Raw genomic sequence first — 24,816 nt, 5'->3', positions numbered from 1 at the left:
TGTTTATTGTAATGCGGCAGTGTAAATGACAGAACAGTAAGAAAGGCAGTCAAGAAAGATTGTCACCTGAGCGGCCGCAGGGTGCGCAGCAGCCGCAGCACGCGCAGGATGCCCAGGATCCGATTCCCGCCCGCTGACGCCACCGACACCAGGATGTCCACCATGGACACCAACACCAGGACCCCGTCCAAGATGTTCCAGCTACTCTGCAGATACACACCCTTGCCGCCAAAGTACATGCCCATCGCTACCACCTGAACACACACGTGCACACACACACGTGCACAACAATCAATAACATTTCTCGTGAGGTTTCGTGATTTAGCAGCCTTAAATGTCCCCACAATACTGCAAAGCACGTTCGCAAGCATATATCACATTATTTGTGACTTCTGATTTTGCAGGTCTAACATTAGAAAAAAATTGTGTGATTTCTGAACCCCGAATATGACAGATTTAGGTCTCCACAACGCTGACAAAACATAAATCATGTTGTGATTTAAGTCCACTTTTTGTTCATGTCATGTGATTTAATTTGAGCAACACTAAGAAACCATTTTAGAACAAGTAAGTCAAAGAGCATCATTTCTAGGAAGGTTATGTGATTGATGTCATCCCCAAAAGTGGCTGTGTAAATAAATAGCATTAGCTCCAAACTAAATTAGATGAACACGTTTAAATCATATTATTCCATCTTGAGCATGATATCTGTTAAGATTATTTGATTTATGACCCCCAACCTATGACTGCTAGCAACATCAGGAGAACACATTTAACACAGCCATATTTACAAACGTAATATAATCAAGTCTTTTTGTCACTGGATAGTTAAAAATTGAAGTCTATTAGTACCATTTCTAGAGAGATTATGTGATTTATGACCCCCAAATGTGAAACAATTTACAAACAAATATACATAAATCATGTTAGAATTCAGATTTTTAGATCCAAACAGCCAGAGGTGCCAAATCCAGGTCCAGGAAGTCAAACTCCTGCCACAGTTTGGCTTTAGCCTCACGCTATAGTTAGCTAGCTCCCGAGCTAACTAACTAGACTAGCATGGTGCTCGTTTACCTGCTAAGGAGCTAGCTAGCTAGCTAGCACCCATAGGGCTCGTTTACCTGCTAGGGCGCAAGCTAGCCAGCTAGCTAGCACCCATGGGGCTCGTTTAAATGCTAGGGAGATAGCGAGCTAGCTAGCTAGCACCCATGGGGCTCGTTTACCTGCTAGGGAGCTAGCGAGCTAGCTAGCTAGCACCCATGGGGCTCGTTTACCTGCTAGGGAGATAGCGAGCTAGCTAGCTAGCACCCATAGGGCTCGTTTACCTGCTAGGGCGCAAGCTAGCCAGCTAGCTAGCACCCATGGGGCTCGTTTACCTGCTAGGGAGATAGCGAGCTAGCTAACTAGCACCCATGGGGCTCGTTTACCTGCTAGGGAGCTAGCGGGCTAGCTAACTAGCACCCATGGGGCTCGTTTACCTGCTAGGGAGATAGCGAGCTAGCTAGCACTAGGGGCTAAAGCCAAACTGTGGCAGGGTTTTTATTTTCTGGACCTGGATTTGCCACCTCTGCAAACAGCACTAAGAAAATGTGTTGAAACATGCATATTGCATATGTCATGTTAGTTTTCTGACTTGTGATTAAACAAGTCCATCATTTCTGTTGAGGTCATGAAATTTATGACCCTCAAATGTGTTTGCTAAGCAGTAATGAATACATATTTAAAACATGCAAAAAATGTTTTCCATTACTTCGGAAGGGAATTAGACGATAGATTCTGATTTGTTTCATGATTTAAAACCCCCCAAAACAAAAGTCAATTAGTATAATTTCTAGGCAGATTGTATGATTTATGACCCCCAATTGTTACATATTTAGGTCCCCACAACAATAGAAAAACATGTTCACAGTTATAAAGCCTGTTAGTTTTCTGATTGGTGACATGCTTAATTAAGTAAGTCCATTTTTTTAGGATCATTTCTGTTCAGGTTATGTGATTGATTGATATCTCCCATAAATGTGACGATGTAATTGATTTCGGCCCCCAGCGTGAAGCACTGCCGAAGAGAAAATGGCCTCGTCAGACTTACCTTGATCATCATTTCGCCGACAAAGATCACAGTGAAGATGTAATTGGACACGCTGAGGAACACTCGCTCCTGCAAAAAAAACACACACACGCACACAATGAGACATTTGTCACGTTAACGCTTTCAAGTTCCTGTCATTTTTCTTCGTTAAAAAGAAAACAATTACCAGTGCAGAAGATGAAAAGATAATGAAAAACATAGCGGGACACTGTAATCGTAATAATCAGGGTTGGCTGATTATTATTACGCATAAACGCCCAAAGGGGGGAAACAGTCAAATCGCAAACATAGATCAAAAATTGAAGTTCAAAGCAACATTGGAGAAGGAAAAAAAGATACAAATTCATCAAATTCAGAGTTCAAAGCATCACGTGAGATATTCAGGCAAACGCTGTGGGACGGAGCAAGTTATTGTTATCAATTTCACATTATTATTATTGCTGTTGCTATGCAAAAGCCAAGTATATATTATTTATTACAAATACGTCTATTAATCCTCATAACATCCAATAATATACCAGGTAGCCTAATTCTACGTTTAGCCAAATGTTTATACTTTTCATTTCCGAACATGTACGTCTAACAAGTTTTGTTTCTTGTTTGCTTCAATAGTTTGTTGTTTATTATTATTATTATTATTATTATTATTATTATTATATATTTATTTTTGCATTTTGCAAGTTTGGCTTCACAATTTTAATTTTCATAATTTTTCATAATTTTTTTAAATGCATGTTCGAAATAAAAATTCTAATCAAAATCAAATCAAGCGCATGTAGCTTTTTCTTTGGCTTTTTGGGTGAGGCTCAGATTTTTTTTTTGTGATGAACTCCTTGAGAATGCACTTTATGATGGTGACAGTTTGACTTAATAGTTTGGGATTTTTTATTATAGTTCGTTTTTTATAAGTTTCTTTTATGTTAAAGTTCAGTTCGTTTTAGTTTTTAGAGGAGGTTTATTGGTATTTTTCTTTTTTAAATGGTTTGTTTTACTTTAGTTTTTTTTTTATACCGTATATAGAGTATTTGTCAAGTGTAAAATAAAATAAAAAGCTCAGTAAGCATTGTGTAATAAAGTAAGGTAAACTACAATTCAATATCCATATTAATATCATAATAATAATTATTATATTATTATCATTTTCTTTGGGAACAAATCTCATGTATAGAACGCATTGAGCTGAGAAAACACACTGCATTAAAAAAAAAAAAAATATATATATATATATATAACACATTGTTATATTTAGACTTAGATACATATTTTAATTCATATTTTTAATATTTTTAGTTTTTTGTTTACATTTTTTTTTAATGGGCTTGTATTTACAGAACATAAACAATATACAGTACGTAAGATGTACCTAATGAAGCATCCATTGGCTGCCACATATTGCATTATGTATGTTGGCATGCATGTGTGTGTGTGTTGTTGTTTGTGTTTGTGTTTGTGTGTGTGTGTGTGTGTGTGTGTGTGTGTGTGTTACCATGCTGTGCGGCTGAATGTCGGGCCTCTCCAGCGCGATGGTGATGCAGTTAAGGAAGATGAAGAGCAGGATGATGTAATCGAACATCTTGTGTCCAATGGTTTTCTGACACCACAGCCTGAAGCTACACGTACACACAAACACACACGCACGCACGCACGCACACACACTCTGTAAACACTGTGCGTTTTGACACGCCGCGCTCGGTCGACCGCACGCGAGGGGATTTACCGGTTGTGCGGAGCAAACACGTAGAGCGACCAATCCTCGTGCTCCACGCACCACTGAGGCTCATACGGCTCCAGCAGTTTCCTCAGCTTCTGGTACAAAGTCTGCAACGGCACACGATCCACATCCTCCTCAAGGAATGCATTTTGGGTTTACAGTGGAACAGCAAGGTCAATTCTTTTTTTTTTTGTATACTGGCGCCATTTGAGTTACACATTCAAAGATGAATATTATAGAGGACCAAAACTGCCAAAATTCAAAATAAATAAATGACTAAAAGTGAAAATAACATCGGATATAAAAAAATATAATTAGGAAATTAAAGCTAAAAAAATGTATATAAATGGAAAATAAATATAATGTATATATATATATATTTTCATTTATATTTATTTTCCATTCATATTTATTTTCCATTCATATTACATTTTTTTGCTTTAATTTCTGAATTATATTCAAATGAGGGGGCGGTCCTAAGCGCGTTTTGTGTCGCAAACCGCCTTTGTCCTGGTAGTATGGACCAAAACTGCCAAAATTCTAAATAAATAAATGACTAAAAGTGAAAATAACATCGGCTATAAAAAAAATATAATTAGGAAATTAAAGCTAAAAAAATTCATATAAATGGAAAATAAATATAATGTATATATATATATATTTTCATTTATATTTATTTTCCATTCATATGAAATTTTTTTGCTTTAATTTCTGAATTATATTCAAATGAGGGGGCGGTCCTAAGCGCGTTTTGTGTTGCAAACCGCCTTTGTCCTGGTAGTATGGACCAAAACTGCCAAAATTCGAAATAAATAAATGACTAAAAGTGAAAATAACATCGGATATAAAAAAAATATAATTAGGAAATTAAAGCTAAAAAAATTCATATAAATGGAAAATAAATATAATGTGTATATATATATATTTTTTCATTTATATTTATTTTCCATTTATATTTATTTTCCATTCATATTTAATTTTTTTGCTTTAATTTCTGAATTATATTCAAATGAGGGGGCGGTCCTAAGCGCGTTTTGTGTTGCAAACCGCCTTTGTCCTGGTAGTATGGACCAAAACTGCCAAAATTCTAAATAAATAAATTACTATATATGTGTATATATGTGTATATACATATATATATATATATATATATATATATATATATATAGTTCCCTATTTAAGTCGAAAAATTGCCAACCTCCTCCACGTCCTCGTCCTCAGCGTGCGTGTTGTAAAGCGATGTCTGGAACGTGTCGTCGTAAGCGTGCTCGGGCAGGTGGAAGGCGGCGGTCCCGTTGCAATCGGGCGTGTGCAACACAGGCACCTGCAGGTAATCGGGCGTGTCCACCGACGCCTCTCTGCTGCCGGCGTCGGAGGCGCTGTGGCCGTCGGACAGCAGCGACTCCATCTCCCCCGACTGGCTCCTGCGGCCCAGGCTGGGGGCCCGGCCCAGGCTGGTCCAGCTGGAGCGGCGGCTGTCCCATGGAGGCTGTGCAGACGACAAAACCGGGACTTGGATTTATTAGAAACCAAAGGGTTGAAGAGCAAAAAAAACCAGTCAGTTGTTATAAGGTAGAAAAGCCTTTTATTATGTGGTAAAAAAAACTTTAATGTATGAGATATCACACTATTTTTAAAATTAAAAAAAAAATCATGAAAAAAGTTGAATATTATAATATACCATGTAACTTTTAATCTTGAAAAATTTTAATAAAAATATTTTGTATTACAATATATCAAACTACTTTTGCTTTTGTAATTGTTGCAAAGTAAAAAAAAAATCAAATCATACAAAGCAAAAAAAGTTGAATATTAAAAGAAGACAGCATTTTAACTTTTTGGGGGGAAAACAAATCAAGTTTTACAAACATTGCATTTTACAGGATATACATTTTATTAATTACAATAAAAAGTTAAATATCCTAATACAAGATATGACTATTTTTTATTTAAATAAATAAGTTATATTTTAAATATTTTTTTTAATTAAGAAAATAAAAAATAAAAAATATTACATGTTATGTGTTTAAAAAATAAATAAATATTGTAGCTATGTTACAAGATGTCACAAAAATCAAGCTATTTTGTTAATAAATCCTTATTAAGTCAAATGTTACAAGATATCAGGACAAATAGTGAATAGTGTGCGATATAATATGCATCAAGCATTTGTATTCTTTTTATTAAAAAATCTGTATGAAATCTTGCAACATTGAACTTCTTTTACGATACATGTGATTATTTTGTAGGGTTTTCCCTCCCATTATTTTTACTTAAAAAAAAAGAGATGTGTTTCTGTATTAAATATTACAATGGTAGTTCATTTCATGAGTTGACTTTCCATTATTGTCAGAAAATCTTGTGAGTCTTCAGTTTCGCAATTTTTTGGGTGATGTTCTTGGACACGGGTGTATTTCTTGCAGCAATACTTATAAAAGGCCACTAGGTGGCAGCACTGCTCTCCACGCTATCTCCATTAACTCGTCTATCATGCGTCTTATTCTTAACATTTTATCCCGCAGCAATGTGCAACGCGAAAGCTCACCGGCGACCTCTGCTGCTCGAAGCTGTCCACCACCGAGGCGGCACTCGTGCGTCTCGATTGTCCGTAGATCACGGTGGGCGTGGCTGCCGTGTGCGTGATGACGGGCAAGGAAAGGGGCGGCGGCATGGAAGCCCTGGGGTTGAGCAGACCGTTGGGGCTGGCGATCATGGCCCGGATCTTCAGCTCTTCCAGTTCGGAATGAAGAAGGTGAAAAGTTTGAGTACATGCCAAGACCGCTACGTTAGCTTCTCAGGCTAGCTAATTACCGGCGGCGTACAACTCCCTCAGCTTCTCCTCGTCGTCGTAAGACAGCGACTGGCCCTCGTCGTCCGAATCCGATCGGCTGGCGTCACCCTAAAAGACGGACGCACAACAACACACAAAGATACACAAAAGCATGAGTCAGATGAGGCAGACGGGCCGAGGGGGATTTTTTTGGCGCTGATCTCCCGTCGTCACAGCAATAAAGCTTGGCCCAATTTAATTAGAATTTTCCCTGCAAAGATGGAGGACGGCTGAGGCGGAGGGCATCAACCGGTGTGTGTCTACCGGTGTGTGTCTATCAGCGTGTGTGTTTATCAGCGTGTGACTATCAGTGTGCATTGTGTGATGGTGGAGATAAAGCAGCAAAAACTAAACAACAAAAGCTCACCAGCTGTGAATGACAGAGCGATACCAAACACAAGCCTGCCCTGGAGAGTTTGGAGTGTGTACAAGTGTGTGTTAGTGTGTGTGTGTTTCATAAGAACCATGTCGAACTCGAGCGAGACAAAAGCATGTAAACGGGATTGTGGAGATTATTCTCTGCAAGACAGCTTTGCTATCACCGCCGCCAATGCTATTGTCAACGGTGCCGGCAAGGACGCAGAAACTAGAGATCGAGCGATATGTTTTTTTTCAGGGCTGATACAATACCGATTATTAGTAGTCAAAGACGCCGATAACCGATATTTGGAGCCGATACTTATTTTCATTAAAAAGGAAAATATTGACGTCAAAATTTGAAAAAAATACAAACTCCAGCTCTTAATGAATTTTAAAGCATATGTTTATTTAACAACTTTTAGGGTTCGTAAAATCTTGGATTAAAAAAAAATCTTAGTCAATAGACATCTTTGTTTTAGAAATCTAACAAAAAGTTCTGGGATCTCCCAGGGGCAGTAGCATGTTTTCACAAGTTAAATAAAAACGTAAAAAAAAATTCTACAGTAAATAAAGTAATTTAAAATTTCAAAATATCGGAAGAATAAATTTTTTACTTATCTCAGTTTTAATTTCAAACAAAAACAGAAGGTGCAAGGCCAGCAACTTAAAAATAAGTACATTTAAATTAGTTCCCTGAAGTTAACACTTTTGTTCTCAGAGAAAGTGGGCGTGCGTTTAGTCCACAGAGTTGGCGCGGGGTTGGATCCGCTCCTAATGACGTCAAAATGTGCCAACAGCTCGTTTTCTCAGGTTGGGAGGGGCTGGTGCAGAATGACCTAGAATTTCTCGTAGAGAAGTGAATAAAGGAAAACACCACTTTGGTTTAGATGGATTTATTACCGGCCATATGATTCTTCAAAATGGCCGCTATTCGTCAAAATGCTGAACATCGGCGCCGATAATCGCCTAGCCGACACCAAGGCTGCTATCTCAGACACCGACAGCACAAGGCAACCCCGGCACTGGTGGAGACGCTGCCAAACCCACAAACACGGCTCACAACACCGACGGCGCCAAAGCTGCCGACGCACTGCCACCACAGCCAATCCCAAAGCAGAGCCAAATCCACCGGCAAAGTCGCCAAAGCTGACCAAGCGCAACCTCCACTAAAACTGCAACTGGCAAAAAATGCTACCGATGAACCGTCGTCAATTTATTAGCGCCATAGCCGACAGCGCCAAAGCAACTACCACGACTAACGTCACCACCGTAGCTACCGCCACTGCCGGGGGAGCCGCAAAGTGCCTAACTTACTTCAGCCTGGAAGCCTTCCACCAAAATGGCCACCAGCAGGTTGAAGAGGACGTAGTTGCCGAAGGTCATGAGAGCGACGAAGTAGAGGGCGGCCAGCGGCGTGGTGGACGCCATGCCGTTGTACAAGACGGCGTTCCAGTCCTCCTGCGTCAGAATCTGAGGGGAACCAGAACCACACGTAAAAACAACAGTCAGACAGTTGCTTCAAAAATTAACCCATTATATGATGTTTTACGGACTTTAAAGAAAACTAAATGAGGAACGATCAAAGCCAATTTAGGTACGTTTTCGGGATTTCAATGAACCCAACGTACACGTTTTTTTTTTAGAAACATCAAACAATTTTAAATCTAGCCTAACGTATGTGACGTCAAAAATATTTTAAATATATATATAGATTTTTTTAAATACATTATTTTTCATGTTTCATATTTTTCATTCAATATATTATTTCCACTTGCTGTCGACTGAAGATGACATCACCTGTGCTGAGGAAGTAGGGAACCACCAATCATGGCTCACCTGTTTTCTGGGTTTGGTTTGAGTCGGTTTGTTAATATCTAATCCACTTCTTCTTGTTAAATATTTATTAAACTTTTAACAACCCTCGTCCAGGTGTTATTAGAAAAAGGACATTTAGAGTCTTGTATGTGCTTAGTTTTTGTTAGTTTTTTTTTTTTTACATCAAAGTTAATTCCGGCTTCAACAAACCAAACTTAATAAAGAAAATTCCACAAATCCTACATGTTTTTGTAAACTTGAAAGCCATTTAGCGTCTTAAATGAAGCTAGCATACATGCTGTTGAAACATAGCAAAAAGTTTTCAAACAACAAAATGAATATGACATATTGTTGGACATAACAATCTGGCGCTAAATTTTCACTTTGTGTCATTCTTCCAATCCTCGTCGCTTGATAAGAAAAGCCGAAATCAGAGTTAGCCTCAAGACGTTAGCATTCGGCTAACGTTGGGCTCGTCGTCCGCTAGCTTCCGCTGCCCACCAGTGAGCAGTGGGCACATGACATCACCAGAAACAAGCAAGAGCAAAACAAACAAGCCTAACATACGAGCGTTTGTAAACATACAAGAGAATGTGAGTTTGTTTTGCCGTTTGAGTGCTTGGGTACAAAGTGATGCTTAAAAGATTTCAGCTGCTACAACAAAACAATGTGAAAACAACAGACTACTTTTCTCACTGCGCTGTAATAAGAGGCACATTAACGTGGAATTAATATTTGTCTCTGCGGGCTGAACAGCAATAACGCTCGTCGGCGTTAAACAAGCTCCTGCCGGGTGCTTTTTTTTTTTTCTTTCGTGCCTCGTCTTTGCTTTGCTTTTTTTGTTTGTGAAGCGCATCATCTGGTTGCTCTGCCATTGGCTTGCATTCGGTCATTTCTGGGGGGGCGGGGGGGGGGGGGCAGTGCTGAGAGTCAGCCAGCTCTAGATTGGATTAAAAATAATAAAGATGAGTATCTGGGCTGCGGCCAATGACACCACAAGCTGCTTCGGTTTAAATGTCCTACTATTTCATTTCAAATTAAATAGCGGACACCACAATCGTGTGTGTGTGTGTTTTTTTGTGTTTTGTAACCTGGAAGACGGTGACTGTGGCCCAAAGCAGTGAGTCGAAATTCTTTCTGTCGGGTAGCGTGTCGCCGCTGTCTTGTTGCAAACCAAATTTACATCCAAACAAATGCATCCCCAAGATACTGCGCACACAACAAAAGAAAGAAGCCAACAATGCATTATTTGGTCATGTCATATCTTATATCCATACACTAACTCCACACATAAGAAGTTTCAAGAATTTCGGCCGCTTAAGGGAGTTTCACAGTAGACAAAAAAAAGTCTCAAAAAGCAGCACTTGAAAAAGAAGTTTGCCCTTTTGGGTCCAATCAGTCATTTTGGTGAGTGAAGTTCTTTTAACTCATTCACTGCCATTGACGGCTTTAAACGTCAAAAATTCGTTTGAACTATTTCTATTAGTTTGAATTTTTCTCCACTTTTGTTAACACAGAGTATGAAAACCGATTAATTACAGTTCGCCTGACTCCCTGAATTTTTTTATAATCTTTTCTTTTTTCGAAAGAATTCAGCCACTACTTCGCAACATGACATATTGCAGGTATGCCTATATATGAGTAGACCTACAAAAAAAGTCTCAAAAAGCCATGTTTGGGAGGACTTGGAGTCAGCCATTTTGATTTTATTGGCCATTTGGCTTGGTAGCAACTTCCTGGAAAAGAAAGTTCAACCCCCAAAGAGAGTTTCCTTCAGCAACATGAAATTTTGAAGGTTTGCCTATCATGAGTAAACACAAAAAAAAAGGGCTCAAGAAGCCTACAGGAAACACACAGGAAGTTGATTATTTTGATTTAAAGAATCCCTTTACCTTTGTAGGGGCATCCAGAATTTCTTAAATATGTTCTATTTTGAATGGTTTAAGTGTCCCAAAGACGTATTTATATGTTTTTTTTAAAATGTTTTTTTTTTAATGCTAGAGCATACAGCAGGCTTTGATGCAACCTCGAAACGGCAGAGAATGGTTTAGGAAATGGTAGTTATCACACAAACGGCCAGCAGGTGGCAGCAGAGCAAAATAGATCAACCAGGGCCATGTTGTAAAAAGCCTGTTTACCCACAGTTCTATACAGATTTGTAAATAATGATGATTGATATATTCTAATGCGAATTGCTGCAAATGGCAACAAATAGAAATATACCTTTTTTTCCTGATGAAAGAAGAGACTCTAATCTTTCTTTTGGTAGGTTCCACGTTTTTATAGCAATAGAACACAATATTCTGTGGGCCTTGCAAAATCAGTCAAAATCCAGTAAAACAGCCGGAGTGAGGAGGATTGCTTCTGTGAAAATGGCTGGGAGTGAATGAGTTAAAAAAGAAAAAAAAAAATCAGCCACCAAAGGCAGTTTTACTTAAATTTGGTAGGCATGTCAATCATGAGTAGACACATAAAAAAAGTCTCGAGAAGCCACACCCAGTCAGCCATTTTGTCTGAAGAGTTCATGACCTGAAAACTCGCCATGAAACTGCAGATTCTGCAATCTCATACCTGAAGATGAAAATAAAGAGCATGAGCAGCATGCAGAAGGTGGCCACATTGTCCATGGTCTTCATGAGCACCACCAGCTGCCTCCTCAGGGCTGGCAAGAAGCGCACCAGCTTCAGAACCCGCAGCAGACGGAAGGTACGCAACACGGACAGACCGCCCTCCGCCTCGCCTACAATCTCCCACACACTGACACACATCCAATGGAGACATCAAATATCCCGGTGGAAAATGTGAAGGGAACATCAAAATCCCCTGTAAAATGTTTGCGTGTGTCGCCAGAACATTCCACCTGATGATGACGATGGTGCTGTCGAAGCCGTTGTAGGGGTTCTTGATGTAGCCGAAGAGGCCGAGGGCCAAGACTTTCAGCAGCATCTCCAGGCTGAAGAGACTCGTGAACACCATGTTGCTGATCTCCAAAATGTCCGTCAGCTCCTGCGGCTGAAGACAGGACGTTTTGGATGAGATCACGTGTTGCTAGGCAGAATTGGTTGCGTAGTCTTTGACATGGGTGCAATTCATTATTTTTAGTTAACCGCTTGTTGCTAGGCAGACTTGTAGAGTTAAGTAATTATTTTTTTTATTTACAGAATTAATGAGCATACTTTATAAGAAAACAGCACGGCAACAGTGAGATGTTTTTTTACAAGGTTGTTGCTAGGCAGAATTTGTGGAAGGCAATTGCTTTTCAGGAACACCTCAACAAAATGCATTTTTGAAGAGATCACTTGTTGCTAGGCAGAATTGGTTGTATAGAATCAAGTACTTGACATAAGCGCAATACCTTATTTTTAGCCAACTGCTTGTTGCTAAAAAGACTTGTAGAGCTAAATTTATTTATTTATTTTTTTACTGAATAAATGGGCATACGTCATAATAAAAACAGCTTATTGGCACAGCAACAATGAGATGGTTTTTACAAGGTTGTTGCTAGGCAGAATTTGCTTTTCAAAAGGAAGTCAGATGCACACAAGGAATATGCTATTCAAAATGATCATTAGTTACACGTTGAATTTGGGGGATGTGAAGGAATGCGGGTGCGAATTTAAGCAGAGGAATTAATTGGAGCTAACTGGGAGCTGGGATTCAATTAATTTTATCTGGACAAAGTGACATTTGCATAATTTCAATTTGTACAACAGAAATACATTTCACATTTTTACTCTAACTTTAACCTCAAGAAAACGGAGTTTATATTGTGTACAGCATAAAGTCCATATAGAAGTTGTGTTAAACGACTGGAGGGAGACACCGCATGGAATGGGGTGACATTTATTTATCAGAGCGCACGTGTTTGTGTGTGCGTGACATCTGGCAGTGCTGCAGATGTTCCCCGGAGACGCCTCTGCAGTCTCGGAGGTGTTCCAGACTAAACAGAACATCGACAGCGAGGTCACGTGTGTTGAAATGAGGAAACGTGTCGAGCACACGACGGCGCTGAGGTTGTCAAAACAGGAAGCCGCATTAAAAAAAAAGACGGAAAAAGCTGTTCCTCAAAATTGCCGTTGCTGTTTAGGAAGACACGCACACCCAAATGATTGAAGAAGAGCCGTCAAAATGAATTGATCAATCGACAAGTAATCGATTACTATTTTAATAATCGAGTAATCGTGTGCAGCCAGTTTTTTTTTTTTAAATTGTGCAAATCCTCTGATTTCAGCATATCAACAGTTAATTGTTCACTGATTTCTGTCGTCCTTCATGAAAGAAGACGGATTATCTTCTGTGGTTAACCAAAATAAGACATTTGCAAACATCTGTTTTTATTTTGTAAAATAATGACCGAACTGGTAACACAGTACGACATCAATTTTTGTAATCACTATACGAATATGAAGTACGAAATAAACACCAATCACTAGTTAATAAACAGTAATCAGGGGGAAAATGGGCTTTTATAATACATTTTAATTAGAGCTGTCAATTAATTATTGATTAATCACTTCATTACAAAGGCTTTTTTTTTAATCAACATTTTTTTTAGCTGCCACACTTCAAAAGCTAAATTGTCTTTACTATTTACGAAAAAACTTGGGCTGCTAGGTTAACTGAAGACTATTAAGAATAATTGTCTTTGATATTTACAAAGCGTGTTGTTAGGTAAATGATTAACACTGCACCTTCTTTGAAAACTTTTTCATCCTAGCACTTAATAACACAGTCCAAGCGGTGTATATTTCTTTGGCAGGCTTTGCTGAGATGAAAACTCCGGGATGTGTCTTACAGTTGAGTAAATAGGCCAAAAAGGCAATCTTCCCTCAGCAAATCATGAAGCCTTCACTGACTGCACTTTTACTGTCTCACCCTCCTTGCCTCCCTCACTCCCTCCCTCCCTCTTGTCCAAGGGTCACACTTTAATTAACACTTCAGGCCTTATGAGTTACACACACGCGCACGCACACACAATGGCTATCTCATGTGAGTCGTGCGGCAAGTGTTGATTGCAGTGTGCGTTTCATTCAATCCGGCATGCAACGTCGTTAACGCGTCCATTTTGGGCGTCATAGCGGCGTGAATAAATCGAGCCAATCAGAGACTGCAGGGGCCGGGGGGATGCGGCAATCATTTGCTCACGTGCATCGGTGACTACTAGTCTCACTGGCAGTTATTAAAATTGCGTTTTAGCTGATTGTGCATTCCAAAAAATAACACATTGAACCCGGTAACAGTTTGTTTTTGGCGATAGCAATGTAGCCTTGGCAACCAAAATACCACCTTTAAAATGTTGTACAAATTCTTAGAAGATAGCATCAAAGGATTAACAATTTTTTTTCATCTGAGGTTTTTTTTTTTGCGCAACACATGCACGCAGGTATGGAGGACCAAAACTGCCAAAATTAAAAATAAATAAATGAATAAAAGTGAAAACAAAAATGAATATACAAAATATAATTCAAAGATTACATACAAAAATATATATATAATTGGAGCCCAAAACAATAAAATAAAAAAAACAAGATCAAAAATGTAAAATAAATATAAAAATTAATGGAGGAATAAATTTAATAAAATTAAATATATAAATAGAATTAAATATCAATCAATGAATAAAAACACTGTGCTCTCACATTTATTTATTTTTATTTGCGGCAGACACTGTCAGGACGAAATATTATTCAAATGAAACGTTTAGGACCGCCCCCTTATTTGAATAACATTTCGTCCTGACAGAGCGTCTGCAGCATGAAATAAATAAATGTGAGAGCAGAGCGTTTTTTATTGATTGATTGATATTTATATGTATATATTTATTTTTTATTTTATTTTCACATTTATATTTATTTTTTAATCTTGTTCTTTATTTTCACATTTATTTTTACTTTAACATATATTGTTTTTATTTTCATTTATATATTTTTTTTTATTAAATTTTTTAATTCTATTTTTATATTAGTTTTTATTTTCACTTTTATTCATTTCTTTCAATCTTCATTCATTTATTCATTTTTCATTTTGGCAGTTTTGGCCCTCCATAGGCACGCTCACATACCTGTTCGTGATATTCTATTCCCATGGACAGCGTGTTGATGAGAATAGCAATCATGATGCCTCTGTTGAAGTATCTGCTGGCCACAATGAGCTCCAGTTTGGCCCTGAGTTCAGCCCAGCATCGAGCGCACGCCCGCCAGAGGGGCCGGCCGGCGGGCCCCTGGGCCAGGCGGGGGCCCGGGCTTTTGCAAGGCGGCTGCGGTGGCGGCGGCGGCGGCGGGCTGCCGACGGGGCCTCGCTGATGATGATGATGCTCGTCGGCCGCCTCATTTTGAGGGTCGCACAGTTGGTTGTAGTAGCTGCAGTACGGGCAAGCCGACGACTCCACGGGGACCACGCCCGGCAACGGGAGTGCAGGGTGGGCCGCGCAACCGCCTGCATACAAACACAAACGCACGATAATCAGTACGGGCGAGTCTGGATGCCTTTGATGTCTACGAAAACAAGCTCTTGCCACTGTCTTTGATGCTTTTTTTAAAATATGTATGTCAGGTTTACAGATTACATCAATCAGTTTCATTAAAGAAAATTGTCTTCGGTGTTTGTTTACAAAAAACATGTCCTTGCCTTTGATGTGTATTTTTTTTTTTTCCAAAAATATGTCTGAAACCGCATCCAAGTAAGTCCATTGAAGACTCAAAAATATCTATATGGTTACGAAACACGAACCAGTATGTCAGGCTCAACCAAAACTCTAAATTGTCTATGAAAATACACCTGAGATTCAATAAAGACTACAAACTGTCCTTAATTTTCACCAAAACTGTACGTTTTGTTTTTGTGAAGACCATTTAATGTTTAAATGGTCTTCCAAAAACATGCTAGATTGACTTAAAGGACAACCAATCATGGCTCACCTGTTTTCTGAAGCTGAGCCATGATTGGTTGTTACCTGTGCAACTGGAATGTCATTTTCAGTCGAGAGTCAAGTGGCAAAATGGCCGCCACTTGAAATGGATAAAAACGTGTTCTATTGGCTGCTGCTAGATGACGTCACTTCTGTGACACGCTTTCAAACATCCTTATTGCGGTTCATATTGAAATAAATATACTTAATCATTTAAAATCCTCCCCAAAGTCTCATGGATTAAATTAATTACCAAAGATTAAAACGAAGGACATTTCCGCTATGATTATAGTTTTAGTTAGTTTTATTAGTATTACAAGGTATTTACCAAATAGCCTTCACCATTAAAAGGGCTGATCTTGAATACATCAGCCTGCTTCCTGATTTTACTCTTCTTCTTTCAAATTTTACTGTAAAACAATAGTGTGCCACCGTCTTGTGGACAACAGTGGAATTACGCCCCAAATAAAAGAAAGGCAAATAGTGGGACCACAAACCAGGAACCTGCGATGGAGGAAGTTATACTGCATATGTTTATTAAAATAGACATTGAGGTTATTGAACGCTATAAATTTGTCTTTACAAAAACACGTTAGATTAGCTCTAAAACTCTAAATTGTCTTTGATGTTTACAAATATGCGCAATCTAAATTGTCTAGTCTGATTTCGATGCAAATACAAAATGTTTCTGAAAACGTGTACGTTAAGGTCATTGAAGGCTCAAAGTGTTCTTCAAAACGTATGCTAGCTTCTCTCCAAATTGCCTTTGATGGTCATGAAAACGTGTTTAGCTCATTGAAAACTCACATCTGTACAAAATCACATAAGCTCGAAAATATACGCCAGGCTCAATAAAGTTTCTGAATTGAATTCGATGTTCCCCAAAAACAAATAAGCTAGGTTGTCAAAACATTCTAAATTGTCTGTTGTCTAAATTGTAGTACGGTTACTAAAGACTGATTCCAAAATATGTATGCTAATTAGTAGTTTCGGTGGAACCTTGTATTTGCCATTATTAATTTATTTTTGGGAGTGCTGGTGGAGCTTCTTCTGATCTCTTGTGTCGTGCACAACAACAAAAAAAGTCAATAACACGGAAGCTGCTGTTGGGATTCTTGGTGCAAGTGGGGGGCGGGCTTTTATTCGAGCACAATCATTAGCGAGCAGCTCGAGGGGAGAAAAAGAGAAGGGAAACGCTGCTGTGACATAAAAATCAACGAGTCATCCAGCGCGAGCGCTTCTCTCGCCGCCGACTTTGGCGTCGTGACCGCCGGGTGGCGTTTCCCTGAAGAGCGGCGACGCGCTCAATCCAATCAAGTCACTCCGTCATGTGTAACTGTACATAAGCCCTACGTGAGGTGCAAACTTCCTGGCCGAGGGCGCCAATCTCGAGAAATGCTACGCTTACTTACGCTGGCTTCACTGATAACTCCAAATTGTCTTTGATGTTTATGAAAACAAATGCGGTGCGTTTGGTTCATTGAAGATGATCAATTGCGTTTTGCCAAAACGCCGTACGCTACTTTCACTGATGACTCTCTAAATTGCCTTTGATGTGTTTGAAAACACAAATTGAATGCTGGGTTTATTGTACTCTACGTTGTCTTTGACGATTTCAAAACCACACCGTTTAGGTTCAGTGAAGACTTAATTGTCTGTACAAAGTTCACCAAAGACAAAAAGTTGTTTTTGTTTATGACAACACATACACGAGTCGGTGGAGACTAAATTCTCTTTGATGTTATTGGAAGCACATACGTTAGGGTTTGTTGATTATTTTGAATTGGAAAAATGCATGCAATGCTGTAGTGGACTAACTTGTCTTTGATGTTCACTATATAACTGTCCTTTTTTTTTTTAACAAAATACATGGTTCATTGGGTACGAAATTGTCTTTGATGATGGCCCAATAAAAAAAAAAAAACGTTAGGGTCCTCAACGACTCTAAATTATTTTAATTAAAAAATAAGTCCAAAATTAGACGCGCTAGTTTCACCGACGACGCAAATTGTGATGTTTATGAAAAACGTAAGCTAAGTTCACTGAAGAAGCAAAATTATTTTTTATGTTGACATACACATACTCAGGAGTTAGTAAGGACTAAGTTGTTTTTTTTTTACAAAATCATGTACAAATTGTTGACTGGTGATAATAAATTGATGTTTTTACGAAAACACTTACACCAGGTTTAGTGTAAATTGTCGTACGATTGGGTCAACCACTACTAAGGGGTCTTTGATATTAAAGGATCTTTGTGCAGTTTATCACTGTTTTACTCGCGACTGCCACCTCTGGCCCAAAGCGTAACTACAGCATCTGTGTCAGGCTCGTTCATGGCGCGCGTGCGAGTGCGATCTTAAAGCGGCAGCCACAGTTGACAAACGAAGACATGACTTCAAATGAGGAAGATGAAAGCCAATAGGTGCAGTCGGAGTAAAGCAGTCAGGGCTCGTCGTGCTTATCTGGGCATTGGTGGAGCAAACATTACGTAAAAAAAAAAAAAAAAAAAAGCTTTAATATTACCTTTTTAAATTGCACAACAAAAACAGTTCGGAATAAGCCGAACAATAATTAGCATTGTTTTACATTAAAAGTAACTCCACCAATCAGACTTTTGTGGCTTATACAGTTGTGTACAGTATTATTTTTTTGTTCCAGTATCCACTTGTGTAAATGAGTCAAATCCGCTTTGTGTCACCAAGATGACTGCGTGCAACAATAATACCACCAATAGGATTATGTCCCTCCTCAGATCCTGTAGTGCACTGTTTGCTCCCCACAACTTAGCTTTAAACCAATTAGGATGAGTGACAATGTAGTGTATGCTCATTTGATATCATCTTCCATATTGGACACAAGCTCATCTTTTATTTACTATAATAGTAATGGAGGTCGCAGTAAAACAGCAATCATTTTAACGGTTAGCACTTTGCTGTTACTTTATTACTAGGATACACCAGGATGATTTCGATGGCCTTTTCCAAGTGTTGTTAATTTGTGACCATTGTAGCATAAGGCACTAAAGTTGCATATTCTACTTGAAGATGTCATTAAAAAAAATACATAAAAATTAATGAACCCTTGTGTTTTTGCTGTGGGGGCATACGTTGTGTCGACGCCTCACATAAGCCACCAACTCACCAAAATTGAAGCGCATCGTCTTTCTCAATGCACAGTAACAAAATGAATAAACAGATGTCAATCAAAAAACAACCCTCACTGCATTTTCCCGGCAATTGCATCTGGTGGGTCACTGCCCCACCAGGCCTCAATGCAAGCAGACTGTAACAGCAAATAGTTCAGCCCGAATCTAAAGTTGAACATTTTACCTGGATTTACACCTAAAAAGGAATAACTAAGAAATGTTGAAAAACACAACTACTGTTTTCCCACAGAGATCTTGACCTCCCAAAATGGCCATTTTGGCAGCATAGAAAACGCATCTGCCACTTTGAGTAAATGGCAAATGCCTCACAATGATTGACAGCTGTTGTGGACCAGCTGCCACAAGGAGAGGCAAAAAAAAAAAAAGGCTCGAGCATGCTTCAGGCTACCAAAAGAGGAACCAATGCGAAGGTAATGTTGCACTTTGTACATGGTGGCTAAATCAGCAGATGCTAACTGTTAGCACACGCAAAATGTGGGGAAAATAATCCGTTTCGTTCATTTGTGCTGCTACGGTTTAATAGATAATAGGCAGTTGAATTTAATAACTGACCAACACCATAAAGAAGCCTTTTTACGGCATAAATGATGGCGGCTGCGGCCGAAGTTGCTAACGTACCTAAATAACACGTGAAGCTGCCAACTTCGATGGCATTTTGACCACAAATAAAGGGGAAATCAATTCAGATTGTATGATCAGATTTGAAAGCACTCGCCGGCAAGAGAGGAGGTAATTCCACATTAGCAGCATCGCCACATTGAAAAAAAAAAAACCTCCTGACACTTCATCGCCAATCCAACATGTCCACCTTGCATGTCCTTTCCATCATTAAGTGACTGTCTGCTCTTGGGCGGAAAACGCTAAACGCTAGTTTTCGAACTCCACGCCATCGTAGCCCATTAATGCTGCGCCAATACTTTCCTGCCGTTCAGAGAAAGTCACGCGACGTCAGGATCTCTATTGGCCTCTGGTGTGTCACTGCCCCACTTGGGCCCAATGCAAGTAGACTGTAACGAAAAAGTTTGCTTCCCAGCAAACTATTCAAGTAAATCTCCCCCATCCCCCCCAAAAAAAATGCGAGTTATATCCCGGCGCGACATAGTTAGAAAAATACGTTAGCCAACTAATTCACAAACTCGCCTCACCGTGTTCGAGCTGCGGCAGCCTGTTGACGGTCTCCATGGCGACTGCTCTCTTGCGATACGGACTCTTTGCATCCGAGTGAGTGAGGAGTGGCGATATGACGGGGTAATTAAATCCCCCGTTACTCAGCCGACGTTCCGCTACCGGCGGCGGCGGATGTCGCTGATGATACATCTGATGAAGATGCGACAGGTCGCCGGCAACGTGACCGGAATGCCGGTGCGCCAGCCCGTTCATCTCGGCGACGCCTCGGTCCCGCCGCCGTCGTATGGCGCAGGCGCAGCGCAGGCCGGCGGCGCCCCGGGCCATCAGCCGGGTCAGGCGGCGGCACGCCTTGCGGCCCAAGTGCGCCAGGTAGCGGATGATCTCCTCGTAGCAGCTGCCCGGCTGGCTGTCGCTGGCCAGAGTGGACGCCGACTGGTGGAGTTGGCGTGCGCGCTGCTCCGACTTCATCAGGGCGTGCTCGCGCTGCTTGGTCTCCGAGAACTGGGTGGCGATGACCACCAGGCACAGGTTGATCATGAAAAAGGAGCCCACCTGGGAGGGACACGCGTACAATTGTGAAACATCAAAGTACACAGCAAATCGCTCAATGTTAATTTTCCAGTTAGTGTTAATTGCAAAAACAAAACAAAAATATTTTCGGCAACACACATTTTTCACCGAACTAAAACGAGACAAGACTTAGACTAAAACCCTCATTAATAAACAACAACTGCGACTAAATCGGTATACATTTTCGTTGACTAATGAAGAGGAGACGAAAATTGTACTTTACTTAATTAAAAACTGGACCAAAATTGATGGACTTTTTAGTTCATGAACAAAAATGTTATGATTTTGTCAAATCTTGTCTCTGCTAATCTGTCACTGTGACACTGTCATGTGACACACGCCCGAGTGCAACATGCACAAAGACATGCGACAGACAGGAAGTGGATTCAGGGTGAAAGTTAAAAAAGCAAAAAGCAAGTCAATTAAATCATAGTTAAAACGTAACATTAATCCAACAATAACGTTAATCCAACTGCTAACTAATGCTGGCTAATTTACTAGCTCGTAACATTGTAGCCACTTGTTGATATACTGTAATTGTGCGCGAAGTTTTTTTTTCATCAAAAAGACGAGAGAAAATGTTATGTGAAATACTTTTAGATCCGAAATGTTCGACATTATCTGCTGACAAAAAAATTACAGGCGTTAAATGATTGTCCTGACTAAAACATTGACAGTTTTTCTTGACTAAAACTACACGAATAAAATTTGGGGAAAAAAAGTAAAATAAAGACTAAAATGCTAGATTTATAATCGACTAAAAGTAGGACTAAATAAAAACGGGATGAGGTTGACTAACTAATGATAAAAACTAACAAGCGTGACTGAAATTGGACTAAAACTGACACTATACAGGGTTGGTGTAACACTGGTTAAGTGAAAAAAAAAAGTAACACTTGGAAAAGTGTCATATTTACACACATTGGCGTGGACACATCAACACTTTTCTAGTGTTAGATTTAACACTCGCAGTGTTAATCTAACACTGGCGATTTTGCTGCAATGCGTTTAGTTTTTTTTCCTTCTGAGTAGCAGGGCCAGACCGATTAATTGAACAGCCACTTATATCGGCCTTCCTCAAAATAATAATAACCAACTAGAGTTGTATCAATTAAACGCTGATATAGTCATGAAACAGTAAATGCTGTGCACGCTGAATGAATAACATCATAAAAATGAGGCGGCGATATTAGTTATACTTGGTGGTCGTGGTGGGTCACTGCTCCACTTGAGCAGACTGTAACAACCAAAAGTCAAAAATAAAAAAATAAAAAATTGAAATCCTCATATCTTTCGTCTGCTTTTTTTTTTTTCTTGCGTGGCAGACCTGCAAGGTTTCGTGAAAGACATCAAAGCACGCTCTGCGTTACTAAGCCTCTTTTGTCTGATATGACAAGCAGCAGCGGCAATAAGCTTACGCCGCATAAAGTAGACCCTGCGACACGTTAAGCTTGTCAGATACTTCATATCTCAAGTATCTGCAGATAGATAGAATGTGTGTGTGTGTGTGTGTTCTTACTATAATAAGGAAGATGAAGTAGATGAAGTTGTAGAAAGAGTGGGCATCCATTACGTAATACATGATGTCCACCCAGCCTTCCAGAGTAATTACCTGGCAGAGCACACGCACGCACGCACACACACACACACACACACAAACGTCAGTAGTGTCCCAGCTCCATTTGGAATCAATGGAGACTCAACTGTCAATGTTCCTGAAGGACAAAGAAAAACATTTTATGCCTAAAAAAATAAACATTGTGAAGTAAAATTACCATATATTGAAATGTGACTATTGTATTGACATAATAACACCTCAATATTTTTTTGGGGGGGAAAGGTTGCAAAATTAAAAGCTAAAATAATTTTTAATGAGCTAAATTAATAAATTAATTACTATTCCAAGGAACCCATGAATTATATTTGCAATTTACAACATAGTAAAGATATTTAAAATAATAATAAATTCAATCTGTGTACAGTACTTAATAGTGAACAAACAAAAAATAAACAATTAACTAACAATTGCAAAAAAATTGCCACAGATAAAAAAATAAATAAAAGCAATAAAGTATTTTAAGTTTAAAGCTGCTGAATGCAGAAAATTGACATTTCAAATCGCTACTGCCACCTGTGGCCGAAAAATGAAACGGAACACTCCCTAATCGCACATGAAGTCACATCCGACAAAAGGCGGGAAATTAGAACCCGAATCCAGTCTGCAAATGATTGGCCAGAGGCTTACATTGAGAAGAATTAGAAGATGCTTTGGTCATAAATGGTCAAATAAAAAAGCTATTGTAAAGATATTTTTGGACGAATTGTTACATTTAGCAGCTATAAATAAAAATAAAAAAAAATAGACAACACAATTACTTTTTGACAGTATCAATTACATATTCAAGTTAGTTTAGAATTATGAATAATGAATACAATATCAAGTTTTGCTGTCAACATTCAAATCTATATTTATAAAATGTATATTCATATCCAATAATCACCTGAAAAATGGCAATCCACGCATAACCAATGTTATCAAAGTTGATGGCTCCCTTGTGCGGGTTCAACTCGCCGGCGCGACACTCGTTGTAGTACTGGTACCAGTTGACGCACGACGCCCCGTGCCCTCCTCCCGTTACCGCCGCCCTTTCGGGACGGGCGTCTTCGGCCGGCAGGTAGCAGGCCGTCCCGGCCACGCGGCGGCGCGGCACGTCGGCGCAGCGCAGCATGCCGTTGTCTCGCTCTGCCGAGCAGATGAACGGGTGGTCCTCGGTGCCGCCCGGGCGGTAGTAAACGCTCAGGAAGGAGATGTTGTACCTCCTGGAAGACAAGTTGGTCGTAAACATGAGGACCAAAGTGGAATGTGAAAATAGGGCAAAGATTTTTTGGTGTAATCGAAGAACAAAGAAAGAAAACGAATGAAATGACGGATCTGGTGGGGCACTGTCCCACTTGCCCCGAAAAGCTATTTTATTGAGAAAATCATTTTAAAAAATGTGAAATTCACAAAATCAACAAAGAACCGAACAAAACGAAATACAGCACTACCTCGACGTACGAGTGACCAGATTTACAACGTTTTTTCAGACAAAAGGGATCATTGCAGTCTTGAGTTGCGAGCAAAAAAAATTGAGTTGCGAGCATTAGATGATGGCAACGACCATCACAACACAACAACTAGTGAGTAATATTGATGATGAACAAACAAGATGAAATAATGGATCTGCCCCATTTGGTGCCTTCGTAAACAGTCCATAATGGCAAAAAAAAGGAAAATAAATTGCTCTATCCGCACTTAAATATTTTTTTGTCTGAAATCCTGACTAATATTTTTTTTTTAATGAATAAATACAGTTGAAAACATAACCTCACATTTTTGCCCTACGTGGTCTCAATGCAAGCAGAATTATGAGTAGAAAGTTGTAACTTTTTAAGAAAAAAGTTGCAATAATACCCGAAAAAAGAAAGCAGTCATACTTGTAAAATTAGACCTTTTTTTTCTTGTACATAAGCCGCAGAAAATAAATGGTTAAATATCACAAAAACAAAAAATATCACAAAAACAACACAATTTTGGGCTTATAAAAGTTATGACTTTTTTTCTCACGTAAAATTAGCCAAGCTGACGAAGCCAAAATAATAGAAATAGCTTTCAGTTGCAGTATATTTCTGCAATGCAACGTCATTTTTTTATTTTTTATTTTTTGTAGGCAGTTCTATATACTGGTAACTTTTTTTGTTCTGATGCAAATGATGATTTGCTAAGGAGTCAAACTGACGCAGTAAAGCAGTATATTTTATTTTATTTATTTTTATTATTATGTTATTTATTTTATTTTGCTGTTGTTTTTTTTGTTTTTTTTTTATTATTATTATTTTGCCTCGTAAATGAACTCTGGGGAGAAACGGGCCAATTCCATAAAACTTGTCTTCTTTCTGCTCCTTTTCATTCAACGATGGAGAGTATTCTTTTATATTGTCTTTTCTTTCTTTTACAAATGAAGGAAATAAACGGTTGAAATTAATGACATGAAAAAAAGTGCTAACTATTGCCGAGGACGACTTACTCAATGTCAGATTTTTTTTTTTTGGTCTCGTGGCTGGTATCAGAGAACCCGACACCTAAAAATAAGGTTCGACACCGACGGTACGACACCAATCCCCTTTTTTTTTATACAGCGTTAAATATATGGTCCCTCTTTAGCTTGTGCAAGTGCATTTAAACAAAGGAGATGCTGAG

General features: G+C 39.1%; 1 protein-coding gene across 3 annotated transcripts in view; it reads right to left on the bottom strand.

The window, feature by feature from the left end:
* The window catches only part of LOC144054947 (voltage-dependent T-type calcium channel subunit alpha-1H-like), a 67,528-nt gene that overhangs the window by 21,011 nt on the left and 21,701 nt on the right, over window positions 1-24,816 (bottom strand). For all 3 annotated transcript variants that reach the window (XM_077570405.1, XM_077570406.1, XM_077570404.1), the window contains exons 7-21: window positions 23,078-23,396; window positions 22,096-22,188; window positions 20,024-20,558; window positions 14,867-15,240; window positions 11,666-11,817; window positions 11,377-11,562; window positions 9,897-10,014; window positions 8,305-8,460; window positions 6,612-6,699; window positions 6,346-6,530; window positions 4,999-5,289; window positions 3,807-3,907; window positions 3,576-3,699; window positions 2,090-2,158; window positions 67-254 (exon numbers count right to left, since the gene is read on the bottom strand). In XM_077570405.1, coding sequence (XP_077426531.1) covers window positions 67-254; window positions 2,090-2,158; window positions 3,576-3,699; window positions 3,807-3,907; window positions 4,999-5,289; window positions 6,346-6,530; window positions 6,612-6,699; window positions 8,305-8,460; window positions 9,897-10,014; window positions 11,377-11,562; window positions 11,666-11,817; window positions 14,867-15,240; window positions 20,024-20,558; window positions 22,096-22,188; window positions 23,078-23,396 — 2,979 coding nt within the window. The remainder of the gene's footprint in view (window positions 1-66; window positions 255-2,089; window positions 2,159-3,575; window positions 3,700-3,806; window positions 3,908-4,998; window positions 5,290-6,345; window positions 6,531-6,611; window positions 6,700-8,304; window positions 8,461-9,896; window positions 10,015-11,376; window positions 11,563-11,665; window positions 11,818-14,866; window positions 15,241-20,023; window positions 20,559-22,095; window positions 22,189-23,077; window positions 23,397-24,816) is intronic.

This window comes from Vanacampus margaritifer, chromosome 7 (assembly GCF_051991255.1).
Source record: "Vanacampus margaritifer isolate UIUO_Vmar chromosome 7, RoL_Vmar_1.0, whole genome shotgun sequence".
Taxonomy (NCBI): domain Eukaryota; kingdom Metazoa; phylum Chordata; class Actinopteri; order Syngnathiformes; family Syngnathidae; genus Vanacampus; species Vanacampus margaritifer.
This window is presented reverse-complemented; position numbering and strand designations above follow the sequence as displayed.